The following is a 20,052-nucleotide window of genomic DNA, read 5'->3' on the forward strand; positions in this document are numbered from 1 at the left end:
AAGAATGAGAGGTATCTCGATGTACAGGAAAATAAGCAAGAAGTTAATGGAGGTACTAAGATAGAAGAAGAGATAAGAATAATGGAGAAAAAAGGAGTCACCTATAGAATCCAGTGCAGTGAATGTGATATGTGCTATGTTGAAATAGGAAAGACATTAAAGAAGCGAATCAGACGACATAATGCTAGAAAGATAGAAATGCAGTCTAGAAACACATGCGAGATAAGGAACATGCGATTAATTACAATGAAGTAAAGGTGCAAGGTCAAGGAGACAGAACAATACTATGAGATAGAAAGAGGCAAGATTTATTGAAATAGGTGATAATGTGATGAACTGGAACTCAGGAATTAAAACTGATGAGCAGTGGAAAAAGTTTGTAAGAAGTCTTAAGAGATAAAATAACTATTTGTTAGTTTGTTGTAATTTCAGCATAACTGATTATTTCTTAGTTATTGAGTATACTGTGTATGTGTATACAGTCTCAGCAGAGGAAGGGGGGGGGGATTAGCACGTTTTGTATACTGTAAGGTGATTGGCTGTCAGCTACCCATGAGGTTGCAGGAAGGCTTTAGCTGTCTCGGAGTATTTAATCTGTTGTTAATTCTTACGTATGTCATAGTTTCTGATGAAGCCAAATGTTTAGCTAGCGAAACTGTTACAAAATATTAGTTTTATAAGTTTGCTTTACTTTGCTCAGCGATTAGTTTATAATTAATTTATAGTATTTAATACGCAAAGCTGGTATAATGGAAATTATTTTCGTAATATATAAAGCTTTGTATATAAATTATTAAACAACTATCACGATTTTTGCATATTACCTCAGAGTTATATACAAAGCGTGGTCCTTCTCCAGTTACCACTATGACTATGCATATATCTAATTAAAACAACACTTTTTGATTCAGCATTAGTACCAGTTTAACTTCATCCCCAAATTATTCAACATCCTGTTATACAAGTGTTCTCTAGCTTTCCATATATGACGTTAAGGGTTAACCAGTCCATGATTGACATATTGTATATTAAGTAAAACAACCGCAAATATTCTATTGCAAAATGAAGAATATTTACTGGGCTATTTCTGACCAGTGGTTTCCAACCGGTGTGTCGCGAAATTTTAGAATCTAAAGATCTTGAAGCATTTAATAATTAAATAAAATTAATTTTGAGACAGACTGTACCATTAACGCCTCCAGTGGCAGAAACAGTGCTCAGTACTGCATAGAAACACTACTTTATAGAAATATATAGTCTTACATTAATAAAAAATCAAAGTGCGTCACTATATTGGGGGTGTTCAGTAAAATGCGTCGTCAGTCTTAGACTAGCATTCATTAGTCTTTCACCCACTTCTATTTTTTAAGGTTTTCAAATCTTGATAACTTTTCTGCATTATTTAACAAACATGTTGAAGAATTTGTCATAAAGAGAATCAAATTATAATTGAAAATTACCTCTTCTATTTTCAAAATATATATTCTTGCTTCTTCTAGTCGAATATAGCAAGTGATTTAAGATACATGTGGAAGAATCACCATTTGCATTAACTTATACCATGTAAACCACACAAGTAGATCGCCTGCTTTCTCAGACAAACCATCAACGAATTCTACTACGAAATTATTGCCATGCTACTTGGAAACACATGGATTTGGCAACAGAAGAAAATCTCCGAAGAAACTTTGATTCCTGGGGGATCCAGTAGTCGAACGTGACCACTGTTTAGCTCATTTAATACAACAAGCAGCAAAGTGGTAGAAAGCACGAGCTAGACTGCGCCAGTATAGTTTACGCAGAGAACTTCAAGATTATTTTCTTACTGTTGCAACATTTTAAAGAGTGCCAAAAAGTAAGCAAGGGGTAATGAATAATCTTCAGTTCTGATTAAAATGGAATTTCTTACCGTGGCTTATATGCTTTGCTTCCAGATAAAATGTCTTTTCTAATCAACATAAATGAATGATTCGTAGCAATTCGAATTACTTATGCTGATGGCCTCATATTTTCTTTTACCATATCTAGCATTTAATTCATTAAAAAAGAATAAAATCAAAACGAGCAGGAAGTTTTTTTTTTCATACTTACTAATACGAAGAAAACAATACCTACTAAATTAAAAACGAAAAATAAAACATGCATTGAAATAAATTTCTTTTTTATACAACAGAGAAAACAGACAATATTTAACGGGAACAATCATTTCATTCTTACATAGTATATAACCCTCCTTTTATTAAATTTCATTTTCATGATCTATAGCGAACTTAATACATTAAAAAAAGTTTGAAGAAAAGAAACTGAGCAAATCTTCAGTATCTTATGAGAACTTTTACGTATAGTAAGTTTGTTCTATACAATAATGGATTAAGGATTTGCTTTTAAGTCATTCACCAAAATAAAGACTTTTAAATCATTCACCAAAATAAAGACATGGATATTGAAATCTATGGAATGTATCACTGCAACTACTATACTTTTAAGTCAAAATATTTAAATGCAGATACAGCAAGAAAAAGCGATCAGCCGGAAGAGACAAATATGATGCAAATTTGCGTATAAATATGTGCACTGAAGTGCATAGGACACGGAAACTGGTGGAAACTTATAGAACTATGAAAAGACGCTCGAATGTTTAGTCGAGTTTAAGGAAAGAGAAATATACATTAATCAGCAAAAAAGCGAAAAATAATTCTTTCTACGAAGCCTTTGTATCAAGGGATAAATGTAAGAGGGCGTACATCTACATAGTTTCATGCGGCACACTGACTCAATGGTAAAGTGCTCACCTCTGGTGCCACGGGTTCCTAATTCGACCCTCGGCAAGTTTGTGGTTTCATTTGTATGAAAGAGTTTGGAGCATTATAATTTTCCGTGAACATGACAACATGAGAGATCGATAAGAGTAGAATTTTAAAAGATGGAATAACATATAACAATCTGATCACTAACTGAGAGGGATTTGAACCCCAATCTCTTGTTTGTCAGACGGATTTGCTACTAATTGTGCTACATTTTTTTTCTTTATTCTTCAAGCCTCTGTAAAATAATCCAACAATGGTGAACACTTTGGTTGAAGATGCTTTAGTGTATGTATATACTACACGTTAAAGCATATGTTCAACAAAAACATCTATTGTTGGATTGTTTGTACAAAAGCAGATGACCGGTTAGGTAAGGTTTGAAGAATAAAGCGCCGAAAAATATAGAAAACAAGTGGTCACTGGTGAAGCTCAACTAGCAAAAAAATCCGCTTGACCATCGAGCTACCAGTTCAGGGATGATAGTTTCAGATATACTGATACTGCTTCAGGCTTACTGGTAATGAATGTTTATATATATATATATATATAATTGAACGAAGCATGTAAACAGTATTTACGTGGTGTGATGGAACTGGTGAAAAATCAGTAAAACAAGTTTCTATTGACCAATATAAAAATTCCTTCGTCTTTATACGCCGGATATTCTGCTATCAAGTGCACCTCACCTATTACAAAATTTGTAACGCTAATCAATGCCCTCTCGGTTGGTCACTTTGTCTCGCTGTAATGCATTCACACAAAGAGAATAATAGAACTGAAAACAATACCACACTATGGAAGACTAGTTATCAGTTGACATGACGTGCAGCAGCGAAATTTTTTAAAGGTACTTTCAAGAATAGGGTGAATCAACACCTTACTACAAAATTCACAAAATGTATTATTATAGACCCTGGAATTATTATATAAACAATGAAAAAAAGGAGTTTATCAACATATATATATATATATACACATACTTAGTAGATATATATCTTACAAAACTTACATTGATCTAAAAGGAAAGAACAATTAACAACAACACTCAAAAAACAACGCAGAGCAGGAAAGAATATAGATTCTGAACCTTGACTTCAGTTTGAGCTAAAAAAAGCATGGTACAATATCTTAAATTTGTTATAAATAAAGAAATATGTTATATTCCTGACATTTAGTTTTATTGAACAAGATCCCTGTTTGACTGTAATTTAGATGACTTGAACATTTTGAAGTTTACATGGTTTTAAAGTCACAACTTATTACCATTTTTCAGTGAGGTCAATTACTTCAGTCCACATTTGCTGATAGAGGAGTACAATATAGTCTCTTTCACGTATAATCTTGATATTTGCATTGAATAAATAAATAAATAATAATAATAAAAAAAAAAAAACTTAAAAGAGCTTACAATTCAATCGGCTTCTTTAGTTCGCAGACTCAAAAGCAGAGTTCTAGCCGATAAATCAAGTAGCCCCAAGTAACTGTAAACTACGCAGCAGTATTTCAAGGCTTCAATTTTCTTTAAAGCAGCTCCACTTTCTTGGGTTATATGTTTAAATAATACTATATTATTATCATTTTACAAGGTATACAATCACTTTGTTACATTTATGATATAATAAAGTGATTGCATCCCGCAAACACTAAGATATGCAGCGGAGGAACCGCTCGGCAAGCAGACGATCAGAGTTCATGTCCCTACAGTCCAGATTTTCTGTATAATTACACTGTTGTAAAGATGAGACCTCCTTGCATATGTAGTAATTTTCTTCGCACTTCTACGGTTGATGTGGTATCAGTATCAGTCTTTTACGAAGTATATTTGGATATAAATGTCTTAATATATTAAACATTACAAAGGAAAAAGATGTCATACGTGAAAGTTTAAGTAATGAACCCAACTTCACTATTTTCAAAACCAATTCTGTTTTTGTGATCTGCCACGTTTCCGAGGCATAGGAAACAGTCATCATGGTTCAGACCAACATTCGTTCTTCCTGCTCTGTTATGATGTAATCAGCCGAAAATCGCACACAGCATTATAAGTGATGTATATTCATTGCACGATAATCCAATTAACAATTAAAAACACTCTGCTATTAAATCACCTACAAGTGCAGTATATCAATGATCAACAATTTCATTTGTATAAAACCAGACACCACTACCACACTAAATATGTCTATATATAAATCTACAAAGGCAGATGATTTCCTTTTTGTGAAATTAAGTCCTTCTATATTTACAATACATTACATGTACACATAATAAATCATTTGTGGGCTAACTCTTTTATTTCAAATTATTCTTTTTAATAAACAGCGATACCCTTTTTCAAAATAAACTATGTATGCACTATTAACACAAAATAATCATTTACTGAAGGATATATGATTGAAACATATTCAGAAGTGATCACAATAAAAATTCTAATGGACACAATATTTATCACAGATCAAAATGCCGCGATATAATTAGATAAAAATCTCACTATTAAAAACCACTCAAAAGAACGAAAAAAATACTGAGTATTTATTATTTTAAGAAAATTGCGAATAAAAATAGAAGATTAAAAAAATTAAATACTTATTTCATTTTTCTTTTCAACAAAGGGAAATGAATAACAATTAAAAGTGTTACATTTACAAATGACCAATAATTGATACGAGGTAGTAAAAGAGCATTTCTGTTTTTCTTCAGTAATTCTTCACTATTTTTAAGACTTTCATTAAAAACTGGATTATATACTAATTAATTCACAGGTTCCAACAATGAAATTATCAAAAAGTAAACAGAAATAGGATGAAATATTTCAATACTTACTTATATGTACTTTCACATTGAAGTTTCGTACTTTCATTAGTTCTACACACACAGTCCCCTACCCTTTCTAAAATCTAAACAACACTATACAACAACGCCTATTAGTCATCTTTCTTCGTGTAATCGAATTGACACAAATTGCACGAGCAGACTGATACAAGAGACATACTTCTCACATACGTTTACAGTATGTATATGTCTTAGCAAGATTCACACGAAAATACTTTAAAATACAGGGAGTCCATAAAGTCCTGCAGGAAAGTAAAACTCTAACTTGGAAACCGTCACGTTTAAGTGTATAAATTTTTGAGGTTGGAAGAAAGGAAGTTTAAAGTTTTGTTCTGGCCACAATGCTCGATGACGTTTGCGCTGGTAATCACGTGACTTAAGATGGCGTCTATTAAAGAAAAGGCACAACGTATTTTGTGGTTTGCGTAATTAACATCTTGCGTTTCAGTGCGGACAAAGTTCCAAACAACGTATGGGAAAACACAGCCAGCAGAATAAGTATCAAGAGGTGGTACGAGAAGTTTAAAGAAACGGGAAGTGTGTCAGATTTACTACGCAGTGGAAGGTCAGGAACGAGTGACGATGTGATTTACACGTTGCAGGACAACGTAGCCAGGAGTCCAATGAAGTCGCTTAAACGTAGGTCACTGGAACTGGGAATACCGAAGTCAACGTTACACAAGATCGTACGCAAGAATTTGAAGGTCCGGTTCTATAAGTTAAAATTTGTGCACAATCTGACAGAGGAAGACTGTGACATGAGAATGGAATTCTGCGAGTCAATGCTTACCCGCTTACAAGAAGATGGTGACGACCTGTCTCGATTTCTGTTTTTAGATGAAGCCACATTTCATGTGTCGGGAAAAGTGAACAGGCAAACTGCCGAATCTGGGGGGTGGAAAATCCACGTGAATTCGAGGAGCACAAGCGGGGTAGTCCCAAAGTCAATGTGTGGTCTGCTGTTTCAATGGACCACATTATCGGCCCTTTTTTCTTCGAGGAAGAGACGATAAATGGTAAGAATTCTCTGAACATGCTACAGACATTCCTTTTGCCAGAACTTACTAGGTTAGGCATCCTTAATGAGGTCCACATGCAACAGGATGGAGCACCGCCGAACTATGCCCTTCAAGTTCAACGAAGAATTTAAGGAGAGATGGATTGGCCGAAGAGGACCCACACCTTGGCCTGCAAGATCACTTGATTTGTCGTCTCGTGATTATTGGCTGTGGGGACACGTGAAGACCAAGGTGTATTCGCAGAAGCCAGCTAATCTGCACGATCTCAACAACAAAATAGCTGATGTGATTTTGAACATTCCACACGAGCACCGCCAACACGCAATTCTTGGTTTCCCAAAAAGACTGCAAGAGTGTTTGGACGTGAATGGTGCACAATTAGAGGTTTGGCTATGAACCTTAACTAGCTGAAACAAAACTCTGAACCTTTCTGTAAGTACACCACAAAGTATTTGTTAATACATTACGTAGTTTCCAAGTTATAGAGTTTTACTTTCCTGCAGGACTTTATGGACTCCCTGTATTATTAAAAAAGCTCTGAAAACAACTTTTTAAAAAAAAAAAATTAAAAGCGAGACAGAGAAAGAGAGAGAGCGCATAAAATAAAATCATTCGGCTACTCGTACAACTTCCTAATATTTCATTTGGTTCTTCCACAACTACTTTTACTGTAACATGTACTTTTTTATATTTAGTTTCATGAGGCCTTTTATCAACATAAATAATAATGTCATTATTACTTTTTCTGGATGGATATGTGGTACACTAAAAATAACAGCTGTAATTTAATTGGCTATGCCAATGCGTACCATAAGTACCTACTCCCATTTTTTTCTTTGTCTCTATAACTGTCTTGCTAGCTCTTACACTACAAAGATCACAGCTACAATTTATTATTAAGTTTCTTCCATCACGGAGTTAAGTATTCTGCCTACCATGACATGGCCGATGTTGACCTCGAGTCCACAGCAAAATCTTTATATTGAGAAAAAACGAGAATCTGAAAGAAATCATATTTTACAGTATTTTCTTTTTCATTTTGCAGTGCTTTCTATACAAACCCAATAATTTAAATAGTGCAACATCCACGTCTAATGATTAAATGCAAAGTATCTTCCTATAGTAGCTAACTTACCTCAAGTACCGCACTCTATATAACAAGAGCAAAGAGACTCATTCGTTAATACCCAGGCCATATTACCATAACTAAAAAGTGAAGTTTGCAATGAATGCTCTTTTTGTCACGAAAGCAAGGATAAGAGAGGATTTTTTTGAAATACTTATCCTAAGGGATAAGGGAAGTTCAAATTCTTTGCCAAGAATAGATTATCTTACGATTGAATTTTAATGTCTCTTGCCGTACCAAGGCTATATAGACGTAGATTTATAGCTTAACGTGGGTCCGAACAATATAAGCTTTCGCCGAGAATCGAACCCAGATCTTCCATGCTCAAGACACGTAGGTACACCATACAGTCGCGAGGGAGCTCAGAGTATCCCTGAAGTTAAGATGAAACTCGTCACATACACTTTTCATTAAAAATAACCAAACACTTCTTTCAGCGTTTCCAAAAATTTCACTTCTAAAGGGAGATGGGGGAGGGGGAACAACTTTTGCAACATTAAAATTTCCATTTTCACTTTCAAGTACACTCCTATCCTTTCTGATCTATGTTTTCTTCCAGTATTTGCACTTGCATATAAGTATACAGTAAAAAACATTCTTTTCGTCAGATCACAATGCATTCAATTTAAAAAGCTAAGTGTCTATATTTAGATTCCTCGCTATTGTTTACATACTAATTAAACCATTAATTATGGTTCTATACTTACTCTTTTATAGGTTCCTTCATCAAATTACCCTATTGCTACTTGTAGACATTTATTCTATTCACTAAATATCTATTACGGGGCTCTCACTACTTCATTCTTGGCTATGAATACATTTGGAAATTAAAGTTAATGTAATTGATACAAAGTAGAAATCTTCACTCACTCACCTTGTCTTTAAGTTGCTGACAAAGTTGCAAGGCAACAGTGAAGAGTACGAGAACTTCATTTAACCACGGGACAGGACATTCTGCCTGGTAAGTCTCAAATTTCATCGTTCCATGAACCTGGCTCAGTTGATAAATTGCGAATACTATTTTGTGACTCTGAATGTAAAAGCTTATTGCTAAATCACCTGGCAAACTTGGAGTTAGGCATTTCTACGAGAAAAATAACCAATCAGTAAATTGAATTTCAATCTGTAAGTAATATTCGCTACTTTACCCTATTTCGTAAATTAATCAAATATGATTAGAACTAATACAAAATATTTGGATCAGTCTGAGCCGGGAACCGAATCTGGGCCTGCAGCTTACCGTCCTGATGCGCTAGCCACTACGCTGTGTTTGTTCCATAAACAGCCACACCCCCTCTGTTCATCAGGAGAATGTTCACACTTTTTATGCCACTGTACTACAATATCTGTATTAATGACCTATGACACGTGAAGGGTATCTTAGTACGGGAAGCAGAGTACGTAGCGTACCAGTATGTAAGCAGGAGATTCGACTCCATTACCCTGCTCTGACTTTTCACTGAATTCACACTTATACACAATGTGATGTAGGGAAATCACTTGATTTCTTTCATTTTCTAATATAATATTGAGTTCAATCATCAATTTGTTAATATACACACCGGATTGTCCACTCGCGACATGAATTGTAATACAGTGGTCTGTAAAGTATAAGCAATGATATCAAAAGTGAATGGTATGTGTCTGTTCAGGAAGAGAGCTGAGAAGCACAGTGTGGAATCTCTATAGTCCGAGATCCAGATTTGGTTGCCTGCTCAGACATGAACTCTTTAATTGTTTGAAGTGTAATCTCAAATAACTTCTACGCCAACATTATTTGACTCGTTAACACTTTAAAGTGACATTATCAACCTCACTTTTAAGAATATCACAGAAATTTACGATATGAAAGAATTCAGTATCACGTGGATATACAGGATGGACCATTGATCTTGGTATGCCCTTGTAACTTTTATACCAAAAAAGTTTTGCACCATGCAAATATCAGCATCGGACTTTGACATATTCTGTAATATCACCAGCTTAATAGTGTTGCCAGCTCAACATACAGCTGCACTCTTTTAAATGGCATTACAACTAGAATAGTGAATCATTATAGTGCGCCACAGATGGCAAGATCGACGGAAAATATGCGAACTAAAAACAGTGTTGCAAATTTATGAACTCTAGTAGTTACTGTTGTTGTAAGTACTATATTGTGCTATTAATGCAGAAAGAAAAGTTTAATTTTCTTCCTCTTCATTGTCGAGTCGTACTCGACAAATATATCATTTTCTTTGTCGGCTGAACAATGAGGAGGTCTATATGTAATGAATATAAATACATTTGGTTATATAATTTTTTTAAAAAAAATTGAGCTTAGCGTCCGTTTCAGCAGCAAGAGTATGTGGGACGTAGACCTACAGCTTAACTTGGGATCCGAACCACATGAGCTCCTGCCGGGATTCGAACCGAGGTCTGCCGCGCTAACTGATTCCTAAACTTTTTAAACTCTCTTAATATACAGGTAACTTTTTATTTTCACTTAGTATCCTTCCACAAGATTTGTTTTCTAGCCAGAGAAGGAACTGAGCGAGAGTTATAGCAAGGAAAGGTAAGCGAGTATTATGAGGCAGCTTAACTTAGGATTGAAAACAAGTTCTTATAGGGAGTCAACATATTACCCATTTAAACAATGTAAGACATCATTTAGCCACGATGTAGTATATTGCTTCTCTGGAATAATTATTTAAATAAGTGCATAATATTACACAACAACTGGATGATTTTGCAAACAATAAGATTGTGTTATGTCAAAATAAAGATGCTGTGTTTATAGTAATTGAAGTTGATTTGAATTTCGTTTCTCTGTGCGGCTATGTATCTTCCACTCTGTGTTTTATTGTTTTTGTAAGATAAAATGAAACAATGTCCTACATGATAAAGGATTAGCCTCAATCTGTATTCACAACGAAAATACGATATTTTATTAAAACAATAAGAAATACAAATATATACCAGGGGCGGATACAGGTCGGAATTCTGGGGGGGTTGTAATACTGCTACTTAGAGTTATTCTTAAGAGCTCCAAACTCTAAGATAGGTTTTATTTATATATAAAATAATATTATCCTCTTCCTGGGGGGGCGATCGCCCCACTTGGATCCATCACTGATATATACCAGTGGCGGCTCGTGCTTTGAATTTTAGGTGGTGCACAATGGATAACCTCTCCTTTTTCATTATTATCATTATTATTATAAATAATAATAGTTTAATAATAATAATAATAGTTAGTATAAATAATAATAGCGATTTCTTCATGGCATGCTATTTAATACAAGCATGCAATGGAGAAGCTCATTTTGTATGATTTTTGACGTACTCTTGAAAATTGTTGCGCTTTCTAAATGGCTCTTGAGAGCGCTGTCAAATTCTGCACCGAAATTAATTAATCTACGAAATACGCCTCGATTTGAAGAAGAGACTGTTTTTCATGATGTTCTCTTGAAGACAATTCGAAGGTGTCACGAAACCAAATGCAATTGATGAGTATATTGAGCACGTACTTGTTTTGCGTCACTTTTTGATTGTGATTCTCAATGGAACGCCTATAACCAGCATCTAGTTGAGCAGCAATATTCACACTTCCCAACACAGTGAGATTAGAACGTGTCTTATATGAGCTGACAAATTTTCATTTTTTTTAAAAAAATATTTATTTTGTCGTGCAGATGCTGGATATTCACACCTTTTTATACTCCATGCATCTTCTCCCGCCCTGAACAACAAACAGGGAAAACAAAACAAAGCATTTTTAATTTCACATTCACATAACCACTTATGCTGTTCGTACAAGTTGAGATTGAACTTCCTTGTAAATGTTCGTTTCTGACTTCTAATTACTTGCGTTATATTGAGAGTCGGAATCGGTCTTCCGATGCCTTTCACAAGTAGGTTTGCTTCTGAAGTTCTTTTCGAAAACGACTAATTCAACAGAGATGTTATAGTATTCATTGCTACGTATATCAGGGACAGACACGTAATTATGCAATTACAGCAACAATATTCCAATGAACAACAAAGACCGACACACATACACACACACAAACATACAACACTTCGAAGTTCGCTACCCGCTTTAAAATCTCACCCTTTCCCCAATTAACTCTCTTTTTCTAAAAACTACCCTTCAACTTTCTCATTCACCCATACACACATGAAAAGGAATACATTGGATCTACGCTGCCAAATTTCTACTCATTCAGATACGAGTGTATTAAATATCGACATTCTCAATTTGTCTTCACTTTTCACGGGGTCACCTTTACTGTCTCCACAGCTGCCTTGATCTTACTTGGTTGACAGAACCAATAGTTATGACCACTTGGCAATCTCGCATTTAGGCAAGGCGCAAGGTTTTTTTTCTTCTGTAGCGACTTGGTTACGGTATACATTGTCACAAAGGAACAGACTATTCCGCTTCAGGCGAGAACCGTGTAAACCAATACTACAGGGGGAGGGACGGTGGAGAAGTTCCAGTTCCAAAGCGTTATGTTTTGGAAAAGCTGTTTTTGTTTGGTAGATTTGTTTGCAAAAGATCTGCAAGTATATGGATCCTTATGAGGCAGTGCACGGCGTGATAACCCCCCTCTTACTGCGCAACCTTCGCAGTGGCCTAAAAGCTGTTAAGCTGGGGAGTTTGGCAAATTCTCAAGCAGAGAGCAACTAGCAAGTACCGTTTCAAACCCACTTGTTTTAAAAAAGATAATGTTGACAATAAAACGAAAAGTGATTTAGCTCAAATAAAAATTGAAAATATTGGAAGGAGGTCTGTACAAACATGCAAACATTAGGAGAAACCACCACTGATATATACATAAATTTATATCAGAGCATAGAATCCTTATTTCAAAATAGAACTGTAATAATTATACGAGATTTTGTTCGTTCCTTCGTAAACCTGCTTGGAAACATGCTACTAGCAGGAATGCGAGGGGAAACCCGAGATTTTAAAAGGGAAATGCTTTTCGAACAACGGGAGCACATGTGGTTCGGATTCCTCATTAACCTATAGGCCCACGTCCCATATTGACTCGCTGCTGAAAGACGCTAAACATCAAATAAAAAACAATCAATGATATAGGCTAGTGGTTAGCGATCTTCTTTCTTAATGTGATGGTCCCAGGTTCAAATCCGAAGACTATTTATCCTGTCTGAGATTTCTCCAGATGCTTTTCTCAAGTTCCATCAAGAAAATAAATGATATTTTTCAGTGCAGCCACTGGCCAACTTCCTTCAACTTCGTCTTATATTGTTACAGATTGTTTCTCTTTCCAATATAAATTGGCGTCTCAGGCTGTATCAAGAAGTTGATTAGCGTTCAATACATGCTCAATGTACACTATTTTAAAACATATGAAGCATTCCGGGTAGTAATGGAGAACTCAACAATGATTTGATTTGATTTGATTTCTTTGAGTTTGACGATCCTTTCAGCAGCGAGGCTATATGAGACGTGGACCTACTGATTAATATGGAAAAAATGAAATATGTATGTTTTACGTCCGACGGTTATGCGGGTTAAGTTAAAGGAGACGGTGATGATGAGAGATGAGTGAAATGGTGGAATGAAGAAAGTGGGAGAACCCCGAGAAAACCCACGAGCACGTGATTAACATGGAATCCGTACCACGAGCTCCCGCCGGGAGCCATGCCAAAGACGTGTACGCTAACCGCTTAGCCACGGAGGAGCTCGAACTCAACAAAGAGTTACTTTGGATAAAAGCGCATTTTAAACTTTCTTCACAATGAAGAACTCTACAAAATGTTCTTCTTTGTTGCTGTTGAAATTTCTGTTGTGATTATTATACTTTGGGTAAATAAAAAAGCTGGCCAGATGTCGAGTTTGTCCTTACTATTTGAAATGCCTTATGAATGGGGGGCGCGGTGGCTCAGTGGTAGAGCGTTCACCTCCGTGCTTGGGATCCCTGGTTCGATCCCAGCTCGCGCCATGCGGACTTTGTGGTGGACAAACACCGTGCTCGTGGGTTTTCTCGCCACTCCACCATTTCACTCATCTCTCATTATCACCGTCTCCTTTAGCCTAACCGGCATAATCGTGGGACGTAAAATTTAAAGATTTCATTTCATTTTTTCACCAGCTGGATGAATATGTCTTTAATCGGCGTGTAGAATCTTGTGAAGATATTATGAAATAAATCACTGATGATCTACTTTTCTTACCAGCAATGTGTCACGTTCCACCTAACTGGTTACATTAACAGAAGTCATTGCAGGTATTGATTTGACAGCAATCTCATTGATCCTTTCAAACACAATCTACATCCTGAAAAGTTGAATATCTGGCCGGTAGTGCTAAATATACAATAATTGGTCCCTTTTTTATTAATAACAATTTGACTTCTGGACTGTGTGAGGAGATGCTTCGAAATCAAGTAGTTCCAGCAATAAGAGACACTATAGAAAACAATTTTGTCCACAGATGGTTTCAGCAAGATCTGCAGGACCGCACAACCGTGTAAATATGCGGCAATTTCTTAACACGGAATTTCCCAAATAACGGATTTGGAGAAGAGGTGATACTGGGTGGCCCGCTGGTTCTCTGTTCCCCTGATTTATCGCCACTAGACTACTTTTTCTGGGTTCATCTAAAAATCCGTGTTTACCAAACAATGCCAACCACTTTGGATAATCTTCGTCAAAGGTTATTCATGAAGTTGCATTTATTGAACTGGACGTCATCAGGAATGCAGTATTTGTGTTTTAGCATCAAATTGCTCACTGTAAGACCAAGAAAGATGCGCAGTTTGGTCACATGCTGTGAAACATCAGTTACATTTTGTTCATCTGCAAATTCTAGACAACCAAGTTGTGAGAGGCAAGGAGACTCATGATAATCAAGTTCTTCGAAGAAAGAAAGAAAGAAAGAAAGAAAGAAAGAAAAAAAAACCGGAAACACACTATGTGGCTAGTAAAGGTGATGTGTAATCACGCATTTCGTAACTAAGGTAACAGTAAATCTAGATATAAGGAAACGAAGAAAGCAGTTTTTTTTTTTTTTTTTTTTTTTTTAATTCTCTACCTTCATGTGAAACGGAATTTTTAACGAAGTTAGGCTTATGTTAAATCAAAGTGTATCAGTCACCCATCCCCAACAATTAAACTGAACTTTGAGAATGCATTTAAGAAGCAGATGGTGACCTATAAAATGTTAAAAAGAGTGTGCCAAGGATTAGACTATCAAACTGATGAATATTGAATTACAAACTGCACTCATCTTGAGCAACTTTGACAAGGAACGTAACACGCATGTATTTATAAACAGAAAATAATTTTGAGTTTTCTGTCATTTAACATAAGCATCATGTTATTGTCATCAGACACACGTGAGTTATTAACCTTTGAAACCAGGAAGATCATTTACAATAGCCCTGTATATCAATTAAGTTTCTTTGCGCTTCATCCGGTTTTCTAAATTTGTTCTTCTGTGAAATCTCCTTTGTCATTTTTGCTTTTACATACTAGTGTGAAATAATGATTTTTCTTAATCTGTCCGTGTCACGTAAAATTTAACAAACATATTGATCTACTTGACCTTTACAATTCTAGGGAACTTGTTGCAAAACACAAAATCATTTTTTTCCAAATCGTAATGGTCTACCACGGTTGCATTGAAATGTAAATGAAAGCAATTTTATTTTATGCTAAGCCTTTTTAAAATATTGGACACGTATTTCGTGCTTCTTAATTGCACGTGTATTTCTCGAGATATTTAGTTTATCATCAATCCCAGGTAGCGTACGGTGATGTTCATTTTTGCGATTACAGCGCCATCTATTAGAGTAACGATAAAGTGTTTCAAGTAAAAGTTGCTTAGTATTGATAGCACAATCAGAATCTGCATTAAAAATAGGGGGTTTCTATTTGAAATTTTCAAGTTGGCCCCTTGGACCCTATGATGGGACAACTGGGGGCACTTGTTGTTTGCAGAATTTTATATTCCCCTGACATGGGTACATTCTTACGTAACTAGATTTGTCACATTTTTTGTCATTTCGGAAATATTTCAGGTCGCAAAGTTAGGTGAGACACCCTGTATATATATATATATATATATATATATATATATATATATATATATATATATATATTACTATGGTTATATGAATATGTGTCCATAAGATACAAATGAACAGGTAATTAAAAGACTATTATTATTATTATTATTATTATTATTATTATTATTATTATTATTATTATTATTAAAGAAAAAGAACCATGGCGAAAAAATTAATTGATGTACAGAACATATTCGTTCTCCCTATCTCATCATCATTGCCTCCTAACGGTATAATAAGTATGTTGACACTTTTAGAAAATCCTACCTATAGTCTAGGCCTTTTGTATTATATCACATGCATATCTCACTACATTATTCCATATTAAAATAGCCCTCCCTCCCCTCTGGTCTAATAGCTACCACATGTGGCTTTGGTGCACATAGTCCCGAGTTCGATTTCTAGTGAAAGCACAAAAGTACTTGTAATTTTATAATCCACTTTCATCGATCATCCCTTTCATTTAGTCTAAAGGATACAGTCGTTGGACATCTTTTTTTTTTCATAATAAATTGCCCACTTTGTCTACTGTGAGGTTTCTCAACCTTGGACTCGCGAGAATATGAGGGTTGAAAAAATGAAATCTTAAGTTTACGTCCTACGATCATGCCGGCTAGGCTAAATGAAACGGTAATGATGAGAAATGAATTAAATGGTGGAACGAAGTAGAAGGAAACGGGAAAACCTTAAGGAAGCACATGCACACGATGTTTGTCCACCACAAGTATCACTTGACCCGAGCTGGGATCGAACCAAAGACCCCATGCACCATACTAGGACGCTCTACCACTTTTTTCTTTTTTAAAGTTCGTCTCAACCGGGATACTGTTCACCAGTTCATGCAATTTCTGCGTAATCCAAACACGACAGGGACACGAACACAGAAAGGTCCAGGACAGTTAAAAATCTGACCATGCTCGTCAGAGGGATTCGAAGCCCCAATGGATTGTGATTCATGATCCGAAGCCGAACATCCGAGACCACTCGGCTATCGCCACCAGCTTACCACTGAGCCACCGCGGCCCGATATATGAGGGTGCGAAGGGAGATGTAAATGATAAATGTAATTAGAGTTTAGTAGCAGAAAAATAATTTTTAAAAATATTTCTTCTTCTTCCTTTGATAGACATATTTTTATTTGTACACTTGTTTCCAAATACAAAAAAGCATACCGAGGAATTACGAGAATCATTTTAAAATCAATTGGAATAAAAGAGGAATGAAACTCGTTAAAATCTACACATTTAAATACAAGAAAAATACAAATAGAGCTTATAACTGTAAGCAATGAACAGCAATAATAATGATAATAATAATAATAATAATAATAATAATAATAATAATAATAATAATAATAATAATAATAATAATATAATAATAATAATAATAATAACTTATAAACAGGAAATTGTGAGGCTCGCACGCAAGAAGGCGATAGAAGGAGTCGTGATATAAAATAAATAGATTGAAGAAGCCTAGTCTATTCCAAAATTATACAGTAAGTATTTCGTAGTCTTATCTTTCGTGGTCTTTGTTTTAAGAAAGTGCTAGAGAATTTAAATCAATTATAATAATGGAACAGCAGAATGCATACCTAAACGTGTCGGTATATATAAAAAAGTAAAGAACTCATACAAATGTCTACACGAAAGCTAGATACTAACAGACATGCAGTAGTCTGAAAATAGTTTTACAAAATAATCGAATTCTGTAACCACTACCAATACAATATTAAATGGTCCTGAGTGAAAAGACTCTTTCGTCCTTCTACTTTTTGACGTTTAGGTAAAACGAAGAGGGAAGGGACGGGGAAGAGCGGTAGTGTAAAAACGTGGCAACAGGGACTTGCCAAATAGAAAGCGGGAAGTGTTCTGACCGCCTACTTGATCCTAGCGCCACCACTGAAATTCGAGTTTACACATCACGTCATCTTTGTCTTACTATACAACTAGAATAAACTCAAATAATTTAATGCCTACCATATTTCTACTATTCAGCAGATCATCTATTGTCTTCTTCCTTGGTACAACAAGACACCCACGGCCTCTTTGTAAGCACCCAAGGATATTCCCAAGAATGTACAACACCTCTTCAGATGACCTACGAGTTACATTAAAAGACAAACTTTTAGACAGCTTGTTAGCTAGCCCTAATTCTGGAAATTAGTTTGGAAAGTTACCAAACCTCTTTTCTCCTTTCTCAGAAGAAAAACACACAAAAAAACAAAATTATCTGCACAGGCAAAACATGTTCCAAATCACCAGACTTGCTCACGCATTTTTGATTCATGTTTTATTCATTAATGAAAGTAGCGAAAACAACCAAACTGTGACCATAACTTTGCTGTTTTCAAAAAGTTCAAAAAACATCTTTATATCTTTAAGGAAACTATGTATATATGGAATATAAGAAAAACTACGTATATTTTATTCTATAAAATTGAATTTTCTCTTTCTTGTTATTACAAACCAATCAATGCCACCTGAACTAAGAAATTTCTCATTAAAGACACCTGCACCCAGGTAATGAAAAATGTTATCCTACCTGAACACATAGTCCTTGTCTACATTCTGGATGTGAAGAATCGCCAACTGCAGATGATTTCCAGCATCTTGGATTTGTTGTAACTTCCAAGGATTTTCACCTTGAATTGTTGAGTGATAGAGGACATTTTGTTGCTTGTGGACTCTCAAGTTTATATCCTATAGCAAAAGTAGTAAAAGTAAGGACGAAAACGCACAGAAACTACAGTTAAGGTCCTTTATATTTCCCTCTTTTTATTATTATTATTATTTTATAACTCAACAATAGCAAACACTATGGCAGCTCTTGAAAACAGACCACTTAAAACTTATAAATGTTACAGAAATATCGTTCACTTAGTGCAGAAATACCAGTAAAGTACACCCTTGATTCCTGTCTATAATACAAGACTTTCAAAGAGATATTGATTTATTTAATAGGATTTTGTAAAAACGATAGCTTACATATAAATTTATGATATCGTTCCTTGTCTAAGTTATTGACTAAAATTAATAAAAATGGTAAGGAGTGTAACCAATATCATCAAAAATATTTTTCCTTAGGGAGGGGAGAGAGTATAGACGGAAATTGTGGCCGTACAAATATATATTGTTGTGCATGTATGAATATGAGGATAAAGGCATTTTGTAGCTTTAAACACATATTTAGAGTTGAGAATACTGGATGAATAATACGGAAATCAATTACCACACACACACACATCTTGTCGTGCACGAATTCTATGTATTTGTGATTTTTTGTGTCTAAATCCTTCTAGCACGTATTCAACCAACCTGCGATTTCTAATTTCAACAAGGGCACGATGCAAAGACTGCGTTTGTATTACACTTATATAATATACTTACATAGGATGAATTTTGTAAATGTTTAGAAAAATCTTATATCTGATACAAGTGTGTAATACTAGTTTTGGTTAAATAAATATATTCTTTTATTAACAGTGAATAAAAATTCTCACACGTTAAAACATCCACGGGCACACAATCACGAGCAGTTTTGAGGCATTCCTCACCTCTAGGTTTACAGAACACTTCCCAATTCAAAATAGTTAAGTATGAATTTAGTTCAAGATAGTAAATTGAGTGTTCGTTATTTGTGATTTCACGTAGAACTATACGGTATATCAAAGATTTTACATTACCCATGCAATAGAAAGAGGAAATCTTACTATCAACCCACAAGCTTATCTCATCACTTTTATTCTATAGTACGCATAAGTAGAAAATGTCATACATCATGTGTTTTATATAGCAACAAATTTCTTTTAGATGCGCTGAGGTAGAAGCGGGGAGATCCTCAAAACTATTCGAAGATTTTGTATTTTTGGATGTTCTAAAGTGCTTGAGGAACTTTATCTACTGATAATACATATGCATCTCATTGTATTATTTAATGATTATAAGTCAATCCATTCTAAATGGTCAAGCATGTGCCGCTCGACCATCTCCACAAACATCTAATTTTTCATGAATGTTTATCCTATATCAGGGTACTTCAAAATCACAATAGTTTATTTTTTTTACAACATTCCATTGCGACTCAGTGGCTGCCGCAATTTTGTGTCTTTTTCGATTTTAGGCGTTTACGTTGTTTTGAATATCTCAGCATGTATTTGTCCTAGCAAATTGAAAATTTCTGGACGT

At 35.1% G+C, this 20,052-nt stretch overlaps 1 protein-coding gene across 1 annotated transcript in view; it reads right to left on the reverse strand.

Moving 5' to 3' along the window:
- Positions 1-53: 53 nt before the first annotated feature.
- Positions 54-20,052, reverse strand: part of rogdi (rogdi atypical leucine zipper) — a 45,922-nt gene continuing 25,923 nt past the window's right edge. The window contains exons 4-7 of the mRNA XM_081771566.1: positions 18,410-18,567; positions 17,845-17,965; positions 8,659-8,868; positions 54-7,658 (exon numbers count right to left, since the gene is read on the reverse strand). Coding sequence (XP_081627692.1) covers positions 7,590-7,658; positions 8,659-8,868; positions 17,845-17,965; positions 18,410-18,567 — 558 coding nt within the window. The 3' untranslated portion in view covers positions 54-7,589. The remainder of the gene's footprint in view (positions 7,659-8,658; positions 8,869-17,844; positions 17,966-18,409; positions 18,568-20,052) is intronic.

Source organism: Thermobia domestica, chromosome 9 (assembly GCF_964235325.1).
Source record: "Thermobia domestica chromosome 9, izTheDome1.hap1.1, whole genome shotgun sequence".
NCBI classification, from domain to species: Eukaryota; Metazoa; Arthropoda; class Insecta; order Zygentoma; family Lepismatidae; genus Thermobia; species Thermobia domestica.